Source organism: Scyliorhinus torazame, chromosome 1 (genome assembly GCF_047496885.1).
Source record: "Scyliorhinus torazame isolate Kashiwa2021f chromosome 1, sScyTor2.1, whole genome shotgun sequence".
Lineage (NCBI taxonomy): Eukaryota > Metazoa > Chordata > Chondrichthyes > Carcharhiniformes > Scyliorhinidae > Scyliorhinus > Scyliorhinus torazame.
In genome coordinates this window covers 59,167,471-59,183,961 of record NC_092707.1, presented here as the reverse complement: position 1 = coordinate 59,183,961, position 16,491 = coordinate 59,167,471, and the positions used below count along the sequence as shown (strand labels likewise).

The 16,491-nt window shown below is 47.4% G+C and overlaps 1 protein-coding gene across 12 annotated transcripts in view; it reads left to right on the top strand.

Annotated features, from left to right (window-relative positions):
• clip1a (CAP-GLY domain containing linker protein 1a) overlaps nt 1-16,491 on the top strand; it is a 282,555-nt gene that overhangs the window by 231,585 nt on the left and 34,479 nt on the right. For 6 of the 12 annotated variants that reach the window (XM_072495435.1, XM_072495418.1, XM_072495375.1 and 3 more), the window contains 3 exons: nt 13,059-13,111; nt 16,087-16,116; nt 16,327-16,347. In XM_072495435.1, coding sequence (XP_072351536.1) covers nt 13,059-13,111; nt 16,087-16,116; nt 16,327-16,347 — 104 coding nt within the window. The remainder of the gene's footprint in view (nt 1-13,058; nt 13,112-16,086; nt 16,117-16,326; nt 16,348-16,491) is intronic. The other 6 variants (XM_072495399.1, XM_072495461.1, XM_072495469.1 and 3 more) reach the window with 2 other exon arrangements.

The following is a 16,491-nucleotide window of genomic DNA, read 5'->3' as shown; positions in this document are numbered from 1 at the left end:
ATTGCCCCTTAATTAGAAATCATTTTTTAAGATGGAAATAGCAACAAGAGTGCCTATCTCACCTGTGACCATATCTTGGAAGTAGAAAAGAATTTGCAGGGTGACACAATGGCGCAGCGGTTAGCACTGCTGCCTCACGTGCCAACCACCCAGGTTCGATAAGGGCCTCGTGTCACTGTCTGTGTGGAGTTTGCACAATCTGTCAGTGTCTGCGTGGGTCTCACCCCCACAACCCAAAGATGTGCAGGGAAGTGGATTGGCCGCGCTAAATTGCCCCTTAATTGCGAAAAAATGGAAATAGCAGCAAGAGTGCATACCTTCGCCTGTGACCATATCTTGGGAGTCAGACGGAATTTTATGGAGCGGTATGGCAGCGCAGTGGTTAGCACAGCTGCCTCACAGTGCCAGGGACCCGGGTTCAATTCAGACCTTGGGTGAAACCGCCTGTGTTGTTTGCACATTCTCCTGGTATATGGCTTTCCTCCAGGTGCTCTGGTTTCCTCCCACAGTCCAAAGATGTGCAGGTTAGGTGGATTGGCCATGCTAAATTGCCCCTTCGTGTCCAGGGATGTGAAGGTTAGGTTAAGGGGTTATTGGGAAATGGATTTGGGTGGAGTGCTCTTTCAGAGGATTGGTGCAGACTCAATGGACCAAATGGCCTTCTATACTGTAAGGATTGTAGTATCTGGTAAGTGGTTAAGGTGTATTGTGGGCCGCACGGTGGCACAGTGGTTAGCATTGCTGCTTCACAGCTCCAGTGACCAAGGTTCAATTCTGGCCTCTGGTGAATCTGTGGAGTTTGCACTTCCTCCCCGTGCCTGCGTGGGTTTCCTCCGGGTGCTCCGGTTTCCTCTCTCGGTCCAAAGATGTGCAGATTAGGTGGATTGGCCATGCTAAATTGCCCCTTAGCGTCCAAACGATTATGCTGGGTTACTGGGTTACAGGGGTAAAGTGGATGGAAGCGTGGGCTTGAGTAGGGTGCTGTTTCCGAGGGCTGGTGCAGACTCTTAGCCAAATGGCCTCCTGCACTGTAGGGCAGGCATTATCAAACTCGGGCGTGACCCGTGGGCGGGTGTCGGGAGGGTCGCGGAGCCATCTGTCGCGGCGCTCCCAATCGCGCAAATCCGCGCGCAGCAGCCGGCTTTTAATAATACCGGCTGCGAGTGGCCTTCAAAATGGCCAGGAACAAACAAAAACAATTTGGCCTCACTGCGCATGCGTGCCCGATCATCAGTGCGCATGCGCAAAACTATGCGCATGCGCACCGATGATCGGACACGCTTGCGCAGTGCGGCCGCATTTGTTTTTATATGGTCGCAGCCTTTTTTTCCCCAAGTTCGGGGGGCCAAAGGGACCAATGGGGGCAAAGGAACCCAAAACCATTTCCTCCATTTTTGTCAGCAACAAACAAGGTAAGAGAAAATGGTGGGTCGCGAAGGTTGGCCGGCGTGGGTCGCGAAGGTTGGCCGGCGTGGGTCGCGAAGGTTGGCCGGCGTGGGTCGCGAAGGTTGGCCGGCGTGGGTCGCGAAGGTTGGCCGGCGTGGGTCGCGAAGGTTGGCCGGCGTGGGTCGCGAAGGTTGGCCGGCGTGGGTCGCGAAGGTTGGCCGGCGTGGGTCGCGAAGGTTGGCCGGCGTGGGTCGCGAAGGTTGGCCGGCGTGGGTCGCGAAGGTTGGCCGGCGTGGGTCGCGAAGGTTGGCCGGCGTGGGTCGCGAAGGTTGGCCGGCGTGGGTCGCGAAGGTTGGCCGGCGTGGGTCGCGAAGGTTGGCCGGCGTGGGTCGCGAAGGTTGGCCGGCGTGGGTCGCGAAGGTTGGCCGGCGTGGGTCGCGAAGGTCGGCCGGTTGGTAAAAATGGGTCCCCGGAAAAAAAGTTTGAAAAACACTGCTGTAGGGGTTCTATGGATTCTACGTTCCCCTTGTGGGTGAATCTAGAACTGGGGGCACAGTTTCAAAATGAGGGATCTCCCATTTAAGGTAAGGATGGGGGGGGGTATTTGTTCTCGCAGAGTTGTTAGTTATTGGAATTCTCTACCCTGGAGACCAATGGAGGCTGAGTCATTGAATGTCTTGGGCTTTGCTGAATTTTAAACTGTTGTCAATCCTCAGGTCTGTTGCTTTTTCTTGTTAACTTGTATGCCTCTTCTTTGAATCTAATACTATCTCTAATTTCCCTGGTAAGCCATAGTTTGGCTGGCCACAGTTCCCTTTCAACTCTTGTGCCAAATAGGAATAAACAACTTTTGGAGTTCACCTATTCGTTCCTTGAATGCCTGCCATTGCCTGTCACTGTCCTTCCTTTCAATAGTGTTTCCCAGTCCAGCATAGCCTGTACATGCCTCGTACCATCATAGTTACCCTTATTGAGGTTCAGGACCCTGGTCTCCGAATTAACTACCTCGGTAGAATTACTATTCACCTTGATAAAGAATTCTACCATATTATGGTCACTCATCCTCCAGGGTTCTCTCACAACTAAATTGCCAACTAATTGTTTCTCATTGCACAACACCAAGTCCAAGATGGCCTGTTCCCTTGTTGGTTCCTCAACATCCTGGTACGAAAACTATCTTCTGTACACTCCAGTAATTTCTCCTCTATTGTACCGTCACTAATTTGAGTCCCCCAATCTGTATGCAGATTCAAGTCACGGATGTTCCTTTATCACATGAATCTCTGATTTGTTCAATACTATTCCCAACATTACCACTGCAGTTTGGTAGTTTCGCCTAAAACTGTTTTTTGCCTCTTGATGTTTCTTAACTCTAGCCAGACATTCCACATCATCTGTATTGATATCTTTCCTCAATATTGTATCAATATTTTCTTTAATAACCCCAGCTTCTTCAATCTATCAACATATACAAAGTCCCTCATTCCTGGAACCATTCTTGTAAACCTTTTCTGCACCCTCTCTAATGCCTTCACGTCCTTCCTACAGTGTAGGACGCAGAATTGGACACGATACTCCAGTTGAACCCAAAAAGTTTTTTTTATTACATGTTCACCATAATTTTCTTACTTCCGTACTCAATATCTCTATTTATAAAGCATAAGATTCCATATGCCTCTTTTAAAAAAATATATATATTTATTAAAGTTTTTTAACACAATTTTTCTCCCTTACAAACAATATACCCACCCCTCCCCGTAACATAATAACGAGAAATCGCGCAGAGCAAGATATATACATGGCAAAATGATATATTTACATGTCTTTGTACACTGGCTCTCTCCCATATGTGCCAGTTTCCCCAACCCTTCATGTTATCCCTTGCTCATCCACCCTCCTAGGCAGCTCCACCTTCTCTTCCCCCCCCCCCCCCCCCCAAGACGTCCCCCCCTCCCCAGATTGCTGCTGTTGCTGACCGATCTTCCTCTAACGCTCCGCGAGATAGTCTAGGAACGGTTGCCACCGCCTGTAGAACCCCTGCGCAGACCCTCTCAAGGCGAACTTAATCCTCTCCAACTTTATGAACCCAGCCATATCGTTTATCCAGGCCTCCACGCTGGGGGGCTTCGCCTCCTTCCACATTAGCAAGATCCTTCGCCGGGCTACTAGGGACGCAAAGGCCAGAATGCCGGCCTCTTTCGCCTCCTGCACTCCCGGTTCACCCACCACTCCCAATATTGCTAGCCCCCAGCTTGCCTTGACCCGGACTTTCACCACCTGAGATATTGCTCCCGCCACTCCTCCCCAGAACCCCTCCAGTGCCGGGCATGACCAAAACATATGGACATGGTTCGCTGGCTCCCTGAGCACCTTCCACATCTGTCCTCTACCCCAAAGAACCTGCTCAACCTCGCCCCCGTCAGGTGAGCTCTGTGAACCACCTTAAATTGTATCAGGCAGAGCCTGGCACACGAGGAGGAGGAATTAACCCTACCCAGGGCATCAGCCCACAGACCTTCCTCGATCTCCTCCCCCAGCTCCTCCTCCCATTTACCCTTCAACTCTTCTACCAGTGCTTCCCCCTCTTTCATCTCCTGGTGTATTGCCGACACTTTGCCCTCCCCGACCCATACACCCGAGATTACTCTGTCTTGAATTTCTTGTGCCGGGAGCAACGGGAATCCCCTCACCTGTCGCCTCACAAAAGCCCTCACCTGCATATATCTAAAGGCATTTCCCCGGGGTAATTCAAACTTCTCCTCCAGTGCCCCTAGGCTCGCAAACGTTCCGTCAATGAACAGGTCCCCCATTCTTCTGATCCCCGCCCGCTGCCAGCTCTGGAACCCCCCCGTCCATCTTCCCCGGGACAAACCGATGGTTACCCCTGATCGGGGACCACAACGATGCTCCCATTGCACCCCTGTGCCGTCTCCACTGGCCCCAAATCCTTAGCGTTGCCGCCACCACCGGGCTCGTGGTATACTTTGTCGGCGAGAGCGGCAGCGGTGCCGTCACCAACGCCCCCAGGCTCGTTCCTTTACAGGACGCCATCTCCATCCTCTCCCATGCCGCCCCCTCTCCTTCCATAACCCACTTGCGGATCATCGACACATTTGCTGCCCAGTAGTAGCTCCCCAGGTTTGGCAGCGCCAACCCTCCTCGGTCCCTACTGCATTCCAGGAACCCTCTCCTTACACTCGGGGTCTTATTCGCCCACACAAACCCCATAATACGCCTACCTACTCTCTTAAAAAAGGCCTTCGTGATCACGATGGGAAGGCACTGAAACACAAACAAAAACCTCGGAAGGACCACCATTTTGACCAACTGCACTCTACCCGCCAGCGAGAGCGGTAACATGTCCCATCTTTTAAAATCCTCCTCCATTTGCTCCACCAACCTCATCAAATTCTGTTCATGTAGGGCCCCCCAATCCTGGCTATCTGGATCCCCAGATAACGAAAGCTCCCCTCCGCCCTCCTCAGCGGTAGGTCCCCTATCTCTCTTTCTTGGTCCCCCGCCTGTAATACAAAGAGCTCACTCTTCCCTACATTGAGCTTATAGCCCGAAAACTCCCTCAGAGTTTGCATGACCTCCACCATCCCCTCCATTGGATCCGCCACGTACAGTAACAGGTCATCCGCATATAGCGACACCCGATGCTCTTCTCCCCCTCGGACCACCCCCCTCCATTTATTAGACTCCCTCAATGACATGGCCAATGGTTCGATCGCCAATGCGAACAACAGGGGGACAGGGGGCACCCCTGCCTCGTCCCTCGGTACAGCCAAAAGTACTCCGACCTCCGCCGGTTCGTCACTACACTCTCCACCGGGGCTCTGTAAAGGAGCTTAACCCAACTTATAAACCCTCCCCCGAACCCAAACCTACGCAGCACCTCCCAGAGGTACTCCTACTCTACTCGGTCAAAGGCCTTCTCCGCGTCCATAGCTGCCACTATCTCCGCCTCTCCCTCCACCGATGGCATCATTATCACGTTTAAGAGCCGCCGCACATTGGTGTTTAGCTGCCTACCCTTTACAAATCCTGTCTGGTCCTCGTGATTCACCCCCGGGACACAATCCTCGATCCTCGTGGCCAGCACTTTTGCCAGCAACTTTGCATCCACATTAAGGAGCGAGATCGGCCTGTACGATCCACGTTGCAGTGGGTCCTTGTCCCGCTTTAGGATCAAAGAAATTGTCGCTTCCGACATTGTCGGAGGTAGGGTCCCCTCCTCTCTTGCCTCATTAAAGGTCCTCACTAGTAGCGGGGCCAACAGGTCTACGTACTTCCTGTAGAACTCCACCGGGAACCCGTCCGGTCCTGGGGCCTTCCCCGCCTGCATGCTCCCCAAACCCTTGCTCAGCTCCTCCAACCCAATTCGTGACCCCAAACCAGCCACCTCTTGCTCCTTCACCCTCGGGAATCTCAGTTGGTCTAGGAATCGTCTCATACTCTCTTCATAGAATTTACAGTGCAGAAGGAGACCATTCGGCCCATCAAGTCTGCACCGGCTCTTGGAAAGAGCACCCTACCCAAGGTCAACACCTCCACCATATCCCCATAACCCAGCAGCCCCACCCAACACTAAGGGCAATTTTGGACACTAAGGGCAATTTATCATGGCCAATCCACCTAACCTGCACATCTTTGGACTGTGGGAGGAAACCGGAGCACCCGGAGGAAACCCACGCACACACGGGGAGGATGTGCAGACTCCGCACAGACAGTGACCCAAGCCGGAATCGAACCTGGGACCCTGGAGCTGTGAAGCAATTGTGCTATCCACAATGCTACCGTGCTGCCCGCTGGGGGCTGGGATCTGTACAGCTCTTCATAGAAGGCCTTAAATACCTCGTTTATTTTCGTCGCACTCCGAACCATGGCTCCCCTTCCATCTTTGACTCCCCCTATTTCCCTCGCTGCTATCCTTTTACGGAGTTGGTGTGCCAGCATCCGACTAGCCTTTTCCCCATACTCGTAGGTTGCCCCCTGCGCTTTCCTCCACTGTGTCTCCGCCTTCCCTGTGGCCAACAGGTGAAACTCCGTCTGGAGCCGTCGTCTTTCCCCAAGTAATCTTTCCTCCGGGACCTCTGCGTATCTCCTGTCCACTCTCAAAATCTCCCCCACTAACCTCTCCCTTTCCATGCCCTCTGTCTTCTCCCTATGAGCCTTAATGGAGATTAGCTCTCCCCTGACCACCGCCTTCAACGCCTCCCATACCACCCCTACCCGCACCTCCCCGTTGTCATTGGCCTCCAAGTACCTTTCGATACACCCCCTCACCTTCTCACACACCACCTCGTCCGCCAGCAGTCGCACATCCAGCCGCCACAGCGGGCGTTGGTCCCTCTCCTCTCCCAGCTCCAGTTCCACCCAGTGCGGAGCATGGTCAGAAATGGCTATGGCCGAATACTCCGTCCCCTCCACCCTCGGGATGAGCGCCCTGCCCAGAACAAAAAAATCTATCTGGGAGTAGGCTTTGTGTACATGGGAAAAGAAAGAAGTTCCCTGGCCTGCGGCCTTGCAAACCGCCATGGGTCCACTTGCCCCCCATCTGATCCATAAACCCCCGAAGTAGCTTGGCCGCCGCCGGCCTCTTTCCAGTCCTTGATTTGGAGCGGTCCAGTGCTGGATCCAACACTGCATTGAAGTCCCCTCCCATTATCAGGCCTCCTATCTCCAGTTCCAGAATGCGCCCCAACATGCGCTTCATGAATCCTGCATCATCCCAGTTCGGGGCGTATACGTTTACCAACACCACCCACGTCCCTTGCAGCCTACCGCTCACCATTACATATCGCCCTCCACTGTCCACCTCAATAGTCTTGGCCTCAAATGACACCCGCTTTCCCACTATTATTGCCACCCCTCTTCTTCGCGTCCAGTCCCGAGTGGAATACCTGTCCTACCCATCCCTTTCTTAACCTGACCTGGTCCGCCACCTTCAGGTGAGTCTCTTGGCGCATGACCACGTCCGCCTTCAGTCCCTTTAAGTGCGTGAACACTCGAGCCCTCTTCACCGGCCCATTCAGCCCCCTCGTGTTCCACGTTATCAGCCGGATTGAAGGGGCTCTCACACCCCACCCCCTGCCGACTAGCCATCTCCTTTTCTGGGCCAGTCCCGTGTCCACGCCTCTCTCACCCTCCAGTCCCCCAGACGGGGGACCCCTGTCTCGACCACCTCCTCTGTGTCCCATTCCTTTTCGGCCAGTGCAGCAGCAACCCTTTGTCTCCCCTCCCCCCCGCTAGACCCTGTCTAGCTTTTTTGCTCCCCCCATGTCACTCCCGTAAGTCAGCTGACACCTGCTGACCCCGGCTTCTCCCGCCGTCCCATTGACCTCCCCGTGTGGGAGTCTCCCAATCCATATGCGTTCCTTCGTTCCCCTTCTCGCCTTTCTTCCCGCGTGCGGGAGAAACCCTGCGCTTTCCACAGCCCACTCCGCCCCTTCTGGCGCAGCTCCTGTCGCGGCCTTGTCTCTCTTCCCCCAGCCCATATAACATTTCCTGCGCGTGATTGACCCCCTATATACAACACCCATCACACATCAAACATAGAACGATACAGTGCAGTACAAGCCCTTCAGTCCACGATGTTGCACCGACATGGGAAGTCAAAAAACAAAAGCCATCTAACCTACACTATGCCATTATCATCCATATGCTTATCCAATAAACTTTTAAATTCCCTCAATGTTGGCGAGTTCACTACTGTTGCAGGTAGGGCATTCCACGGCCTCACCACTCTTTGTGTAAAGAACCTACCTCTGACCTCTGTCCTATATCTCTTACCCCTCAGTTTAAGGCTATGTCCCCTCGTGCTAGCCATTTCCATCCGCGGGAGAAGGCTCTCACTGTCCACCCTATCTAACCCCCTGATCATTTTGTATGCCTCTATTAAGTCTCCTCTTAACCTTCTTCTCTCTAACGAAAGCAACCTCAAGTCCATCAGCCTTTCCTCATAAGATTTTCCCTCCATACCAGGCAACATCCTGGTAAATCTCCTCTGCACCCGTTCCAAAGCTTCCACGTCCTTCCTATAATGAGGTGACCAGAACTGTACGCAATACTCCAAATGCGGCCGTACCAGAGTTTTGTACAGCTGCAACATGACCTCATGACTCCGGAACTCCATCCCTCTACCAATAAAGGCCAATACTCCTTCTTCACAACCCTATCAACCTGGGTGGCAACTTTCAGGGATCTATGTACATGGACACAGAGATCCCTCTGCTCATCCACACTTCCAAGAATTTTACCATTAGCCAAATATTCTGCATTCCTGTTATTCCTGCCAAAGTGAATCACCTCACACTTCTCTACATTAAACTCCATTTGCCACTTCTCAGCCCAGCTCTGCAGCTTATCTATGTCCCTCTGTAACCTGCAACATCCTTCCGCACTGTCGACAACACCACCGACTTTAGTGTTGTCTGCAAATTTACTCATCCACCCTTCTGCGCCCTCCTCTAGGTCATTTATAAAAATGACAAACAGCAACGGCCCCAGAACAGATCCTGTGGTACGCCACTTGTAACTGAACTTCATTCTGAACATTTCCCATCAACCAACACCCTCTGTCTTCTTTCAGCTAGCCAATTTCTGATCCACATCTCTAAATCACCCTCAATCCCCAGCCTCCGTATTTTCTGCAATAGCCTACAGTGGGGAACCTTATCAAACGCTTTACTGAAATCCATATACACCACATCAACTGCTCTACCCTCGTCTACCTGTTCAGTCACCTTCTCAAAGAACTCGATAAGGTTTGTGAGGCATGACCTACCCTTCACAAAGCCATGCTGACTATCCCTGATCATATTATTCCTATCTAGATGATTATAAATCTTGTCTCTTATAATCCCCTCCAAGACTTTACCCACAACAGACGTGAGGCTCACCGGTCTATAGTGCCGGGGTTGTCTCTACTCCCCTTCTTGAACAAAGGAACCACATTTGCTATCCTCCAGTCCTCCGGCACTATTCCTGTAGCCAATTATGACATAAAAATCAAAGCTAAAGGCTCAGCAATCTCTTCCCTGGCTTCCCAGAGAATCCTAGGATAAATCCCATTGGGCCCCGGGGACTTATCTATTTTCAGCCTGTCCAGAATTGCCAACACCTCTTCCCTACGTACCTCAATGCCATCTATTCTAATAGCCTAAACCTCAAACATCCCCCCCCCCCCCCCCCCCCACCCTCTCAAACCCTCAATTAGAGTCCAACTTTTCGGTTTGTACAAAGGTCCACGCCTCTTCAGGCGTTTCGAAGTAATAGTGTTGGCCCTTGTATGTGACCCACAGTCGCGCTGACTGCACCATTCCGAATTTCACTTCTTTCCGGTGCAACACCGCTTTGGCCCGGTTAAAACCTGCTCTCCGCTTTGCCACCTCCGTGCTCCAGTCTGGGTATATTCTGATCTCTGCATTGTCCCACTTACTGCTCCGCTCCTTCTTGGCCCATTTCAGGACCAACTCTCTGTCCGTGAACCGATGAAACCTCACCACCATCGCCCTTGGTGGCTCATTTGCCTGGGGCTTCCTCGCCAGCACCCGGTGTGCTCCGTCCAACTCCAGCGACCTCGAAGGGGCCTCCGCGCCCATCATCGTCCCAAGCATCGTGCTCGCGTATGCCCCGGCATCAGCCTCCTTCAGGGAGACCAAGGATCCGCAGATTCTTTCTCCTCGACCTGTTCTCCAGGTCTTTGAGTCTTCCCGCCCACCTCTTGTGTAGCGCCTCGTGCTACTCCACTCTCACCGCCAGGCCCAAGAGCTCGTCCTCGTTCTGGCTGACTCTTTTCTCTACTTCCTGGATCTTAACCTCGTGGGCCTTCCGGGTGATCCCGAGTCCTTCGATTGCCGAAAGCATAGGCGCCAGCATCTCCTTGCGCATCTCCTCGCACTGCTCTTCGAAGCAGTGCTTGATGAACTCCTGCAGCTCCCCTTTGTCCCTGGCCGGCGCCATTTTGTTTTTTTTACCCTGCTTCTCTCGTTGCTCCAGTGCCACTTTTCTGGCCGTTGCACTTCGGGTCTGTTTCATAGGCGTTGGAGGTGGACCTTCTCTTCCCTTCCCCACGGGTTTTTGTCAAAAAAAAGTTCCGTTGGGGCTCCTCTAGCGAGCCCGAAAGTCCGTGGTAGCGGGAGCTGCCGACTCGTGCGGCTTAGCTCCGCATAGCTGCAACTGGAAGTCCTCCATGTGCCTCTTAAATCACTTTCTCAACCACATTCTTCCCATCACTTCGCTGCATTAAATTTTATCTGCCATGTGATAACTGCAAAGATGCAGATAACGCACAACATTGTGTAAGTTAAAATTGAATGCAGATTTTTTTCAACCTGATTACAATCTTTAATTCACTGCTAGGGTTCCATACCGCCATATCTACTTCAGCTGCTGCTGACACCCTCAATTATGCCACTCCCCTGCCTTTCCTCCATACCCATGAATATTTTTTATTTTCAGATAACAATCCAGTTTTGAGACCCTCCATTGATCCCGTCTCCATTGGAGCATGATTTTCCTAACAAGCCAGAATAAATCTATGCAGAAATAAATAGCAATATCGTGTGTGCCTGCTCCTGTGCTGCTGCTTACAATATATATGGCATTTATCTTATTAACTTAGCAATGTAATATTCAGGAATTCATACCTGTAGTGGTAATATTTTAAAAAATATTTTAATTAAACGTTTTCCACTTATGACAACACAGGATGTTACATAATGCAATATTAGAAAAACACAACAAAATATTCGTCCCACCCAAGAACGAAACACCCTTTCCCCAACACTAAGAACTGATGCCCGCCACATGTTGACTAATTCTTTAAAGTAGGAAATGAATGGCTGCCACCTCCGGTAGAACCCCTCAACCGACATGCTGACGGTGCACTTGACCTTCTCCAGATGTAAAAATTTCATAAGGTCACCCAACCAGACCGAGGAACTAGGTGGAGTAGTTAAAACTTTGTCAATAGCTCTTCCAATCTACCAAATCGTCCCTCCGCAAACAAATCCCCAAGACACTCAAGGCCACTTCCCTCCCTTGAACATCACACCCAGACTCGACAGTACAAATAGGTGGTTGTCGCAAATATTGGCCAGCAATGACATGGAGCCCAATTTATAATGTTGCCTAAATTGTTTCCATATCCTTAAAGTAGATACCACCACCGGGTTTGAAGAGTACCTCACCTGAGAGAAGGGAAGCAAGGTCTTTGCCAAAGCCTTTAAACTAGAGCCCCTACAGGAGCTTGCCTCCGTCTGCCCCCATAAGAAGCTCGGCTCCCCAGTCCACTCCAGCACCTTCTTGATGTTGGCCGATCAATAATGCTAGACCCTCTGAAGGAATGCGTTATGGATTCTTGGTGGGTCTTCCTCACCCAAATGAAGGAGGTCATTAACTTATTAATCCTAGCAAAAAAAGATTTAGGAAGAAAAATAGGGAGACACAGAAAATAAAATAAAGCCCTTGAGAGGATATTCATTTTTATGGTCTGGATCCTGCCCACCAAGGGCACTGAGGTTAACCCACTTCAGCAAAATCAGATCACATCCTGCTTACCGGACCAGCGTAATTCAATCTATGGAGCAATGGCCAATCATGAGCCACCCGGATAACCAGATAATGAAAGCTTCCTCTGGCAAGACAAAAAGGTATTACCCCCGGATTGGCTTCCCTCCCAGGGGGATTAACTGGAAGATATTCACTCTTCTCTGGGTTCAGTTGTACCCCAAAGGAGAAACTGTTCCTGAGTAGCCTCATTATTTCATCCATAGAGGAGACCGGATCAATAATATACAAATGCAGGTCATCGGCATATAAGGACACCCTATGTTCTTTCTCCTCTTCCTACCCCCAACCACCTTAACTCCCTCCATTTACCCGAGATCTCAACTCTGTGGTCAGAGGCCCACTTGCCAAGGCAAACCGGAGTGGCGATAGAGGACACCCCTGCCTAGTATCCCCTACTCAGTTTTTTTAAAAACTTGAGCTTGAAGCTTTGATATGTACACTGGCCTTAAGGGCCCTATTCAGCAGCCAAACAAATGTTACATCGTCCCAATTTGCATGTAGACTTGTACCAGTACCAGCACTACCTGCCAAAGACCCACTGACCATCACTCATCTGCTGTTGGGATCTGTCATGGTTTATTAACTAAAATCGCCGCACCTCGGACCCTTCCATCAAGTGGAAGTCGAGTTCTTTTGCCAGCACATGCACTGTCATCGTGGAGGTCGCCGATGCAGCCTCTGCCATTTTCTCCACAGAAGAGCTGCATGATGCCACCAAATCAGTCAACAAATTACCTTCTGCGGGTTGTTTACTGCCTTTTTGTGGCATTGTAACGGCACAGGTGTTCTGTATACATAACCAAAAAGGTTTTTCTGCGAGAGATTTTCTGAAAACTGGCAAAAAGGACTTTAAAATGAGGGTCCTGGCGGGAGTTGCTTAGTGAGCGACTTCTTTCCATACCACCACCAGAAGTCTACTTGTAATGGTAATTAAGATGGTAAACATGTAGGCATTGGATAATGTTAATGGCATCAGTATTACAATACTGGTAGTTGATTTATTTTTAAATATTTAATTGGAGCTCGAGTATTTGGACAACAAATGTAGGTTGTCCACAGCACCCTGGTAACTAAGATTTTACTTTTTACTTCAGCTCGAAGAAGAGCGATCTGCACTCAATAATCAGCTACTAGAAATGAAAAAGAGGTAAGCGCTCCTAATTGTGTTTCACAATGCTATGTTTGTGCACTTCAAAAGATATATCTTGGCATCAGTTGATGTGCAAGCACAGTGGTAGTTAACCAAATCAGTTTGTAAATAATGCAGATATACTTGCCTGTTATATACGAATGACTCAGTGGTAGAAAAAAAAAAATTTAAATGGACTGATTAGATTTCTCTACAGAGAACCAACATGGACTAGATTGGCCCAATGGCCGCCTCCTGTGCCATAGTGACTCTAATAAATTGCCTCCATCACAATATACTATGCAAAATTGACGGACAGTATATTCACTGTGCATAATACTTTAGCCCAGTAATTTCAAAATTATTTAATAAATTTGTTGATCAAATAATTTAATTGTAACCAGAATAAATCTTTTTTACCATGTTAATTTTGAACTAAAACATAAAATCAATTTCATAGTCACTACACATGGAGGAGCTATAATTTTATTTTACTAGAAATAGAAATATTAATGGAACCAAAACTGTTTTCAAACAAAACGTTGTTCTTTTAATAGGAGGGTTTTCTTGTGCGCTTACTATTAGGTACAGTTTGGAATGTTCAATTAATGTTTTCTGGGGTGAGGCAATATTACTTTTTCCTTTGTTAGCGGTTTAAAAAAATCTTGAATCATAATTTAACGGGAATTCTTTCATTGCATAAATTAGGACAAAATTATCTTAGAACTGGTCATTTTATGGGAAATACAATCTCATCATTTTTCATATAGACACCAAAAATGGAACTACTGTGAAAATACTCAATTACATAATATGTGCTGGAAAGCAGAGCTTGATCTCAATCTTACATTTAATGTGCAACTTCCACTTCCAAAATGTACAATTCAATAGTTGTACAGTATTTCAGGCCATTTTATGTTCGGCTTCTGTTAAAAATCTGATATTATGAGGGCAGTGGTTAGCACGACGCCAAGGTCCCACGTCCAATCCCGGCTCTGGGTCACTGTCCGTGAGGAGTTTGCACATTCTCCCCATGTTTGCATGGGTTTTGCCTCCACAACCCAAAGATATGCAGGGTAGGTGGATTGACAACACTAAATTGCCCCTTAATTGGAAAAAATGAATTCGGTACTCTAAATTAAAAAAAATAAAAATCTGATATTATGAAATAGTAATTGGATATGGGCTTTTTTTCCCCCTTCAGCGATAGCTTTGAAGCATTGCCACTAAACTCCCCAAATGGGAAATTAATAGACTATAAATTTAGGTTTAATGTTTGAAATATTTCCATAGTTTTAGTTTTTGACTAAAAGTAATTTAAACATTGTTTAATGAAGTTCATGAAGTTCTTCGCCTTATTTCTGAAATGCCAATCTCTGCTACCGGACCTTCGTAAGCTAATTTAGTATTTACACTTTAATGTTGAAACAATAAAGAGACGTAAATAAATATATTACAAGAGCACAGTACTGCAAATGCAGGAAATCTGAAATAAAAACAGAAAATACAGGAAATACTCATCAGGTCTAACAAAATCTAAAGGAGAGAGAAATAGAGTTAACATTTCAGGTCAGTGACCCTTCATCAGGTCTAACAACATCTAAAGGAGAGAGAAATAGAATTAACATTTCAGGTCAGTGACCCTTTATCAGATCTGTTCTGATATAGGGTCACTGTCTTGAAACATTAAACCTGTTTCCATCTCCGTAGATGCTACCAGATCAGTGTATTTCCAGCATGTTCTGTAAATAAGTATGTTGTTGGAGGTGAACTCTAATGTAGGTAGAAATTGTTTAACTTTTTTCCAATTAATGCAATCCAATCACTTGTGTGAAAGTACACCAGTATCAAGATTATATATTAACTTGCAATCACTTGTGTTTGATTAAATTATTTGAATAAGATAAGGAATTTTGCAAATGCACAAAGCACTTTTGCACTTAATTTCAATGCAGAAATGACTTGTTTCTCTTTGTGCAATAAAATGTTTTAAATTGGTAAGGAATAAGTATCCTCAAATTCCTCTTCCATATTCTGTGACCCAGATTTTGCTCTGTTGAGATTAAATGAAACTAAGAACACCAAATTTACCAAAGGAGAGATGATTTTCCTTCTGCTTTATGCTTATGCATGTTTGGTAGAATACAACCAATTATATTGGAGTAAAGGTCGAGTGTGGGGTGCTGTATAATGTTCTCAAATTTTGTGGGAGAGCATAGAAAAGTAGACCAAACTTGCTAATATGATGCAATTCTATCAAGAATGAATTTCCTGAAGGAAAAACAGTAGCATTCTAATTGTGTGGAAAATGCAATGTTATGAGCAGGATTCCATTCGCAATATAGCAAGATCAGGTCACACTTAACTGCATACTATAATTCCATCACATTTGAAATTGGGTCAATACATTACCTTTTCAAGTTCCTTTTTCAATTCCAGGTCAGTAAAATATATAATCAGCTTATGTGGGTCACTGTTGAAAATACGTATAAATCCTTTGAGAACTATTTTACTTTAAAATAACTCCGGAAAGTATCTTTTCCCCAAATCATTATATGATGGTTGTTTCAGCCTAACTAAAAATGAATACTTAGACCATGTCCAAGTCCATCAAAATGGACATTTTATTGGTTTTTGAGAAAATGATTCAGGGCCTCAAATTATTTTTTAAAAATAAGGAAGCAATTAAATTTGCATTTGTTGTGAAGCAGAAAGCTGATCATCTCTGACTTTCCAAACATCAAGTGAACTTGCATTGTAAATGTTGTAAACATGTGACTCTAGAATGTTAAGCTTTAATGCATAAATGGATATCTATTTTAATGAACATTGACTTGTATTTCTGTGCTAACGCAAGCTTGTCAAACAAGTCACTGTGGCTTGTAAAGTGTCATTGTGTCTCTGCACTACTTACAAAACCTCATCTCGCTCCTTTCTCTCTCCTTCTCCTAATTTTGCTGTCCTTGCTAAATCTGTCTGTCTTTGATGGTAAGACTGAAAAAAGTCTATCCACGTTACAATAAGTAGCCAAAACCAATCGAACCATAATTTTTTTTGTACATACTATGGCTGCAACCTTCCTTTACTGTGTCTTGCTTCTGTGTGAATTATTTCCGGCAGCTTTTTAACGAAATAAACCATTTAATGCGGAATTTTGTAACTTCCTGGATTGTAATTTGCATTTTTCTTACATATTTCTAACTTGTGCTTCTTGTTATCTTGCATTTTTAAAGCTTGCCCAATAACACTTCAAGGTATTGCTTCATGACTAGACTTTTTTCTTACTTTCTTAGTAAGAGGAGAATCTGGGTGATGCAAGGAACCTTTGAGACAAATTTCAAAAAACAAAAAGCACTGCTAAATTTGTTTTGGAGAAACAGTAGTAGTAGTAATTCTAA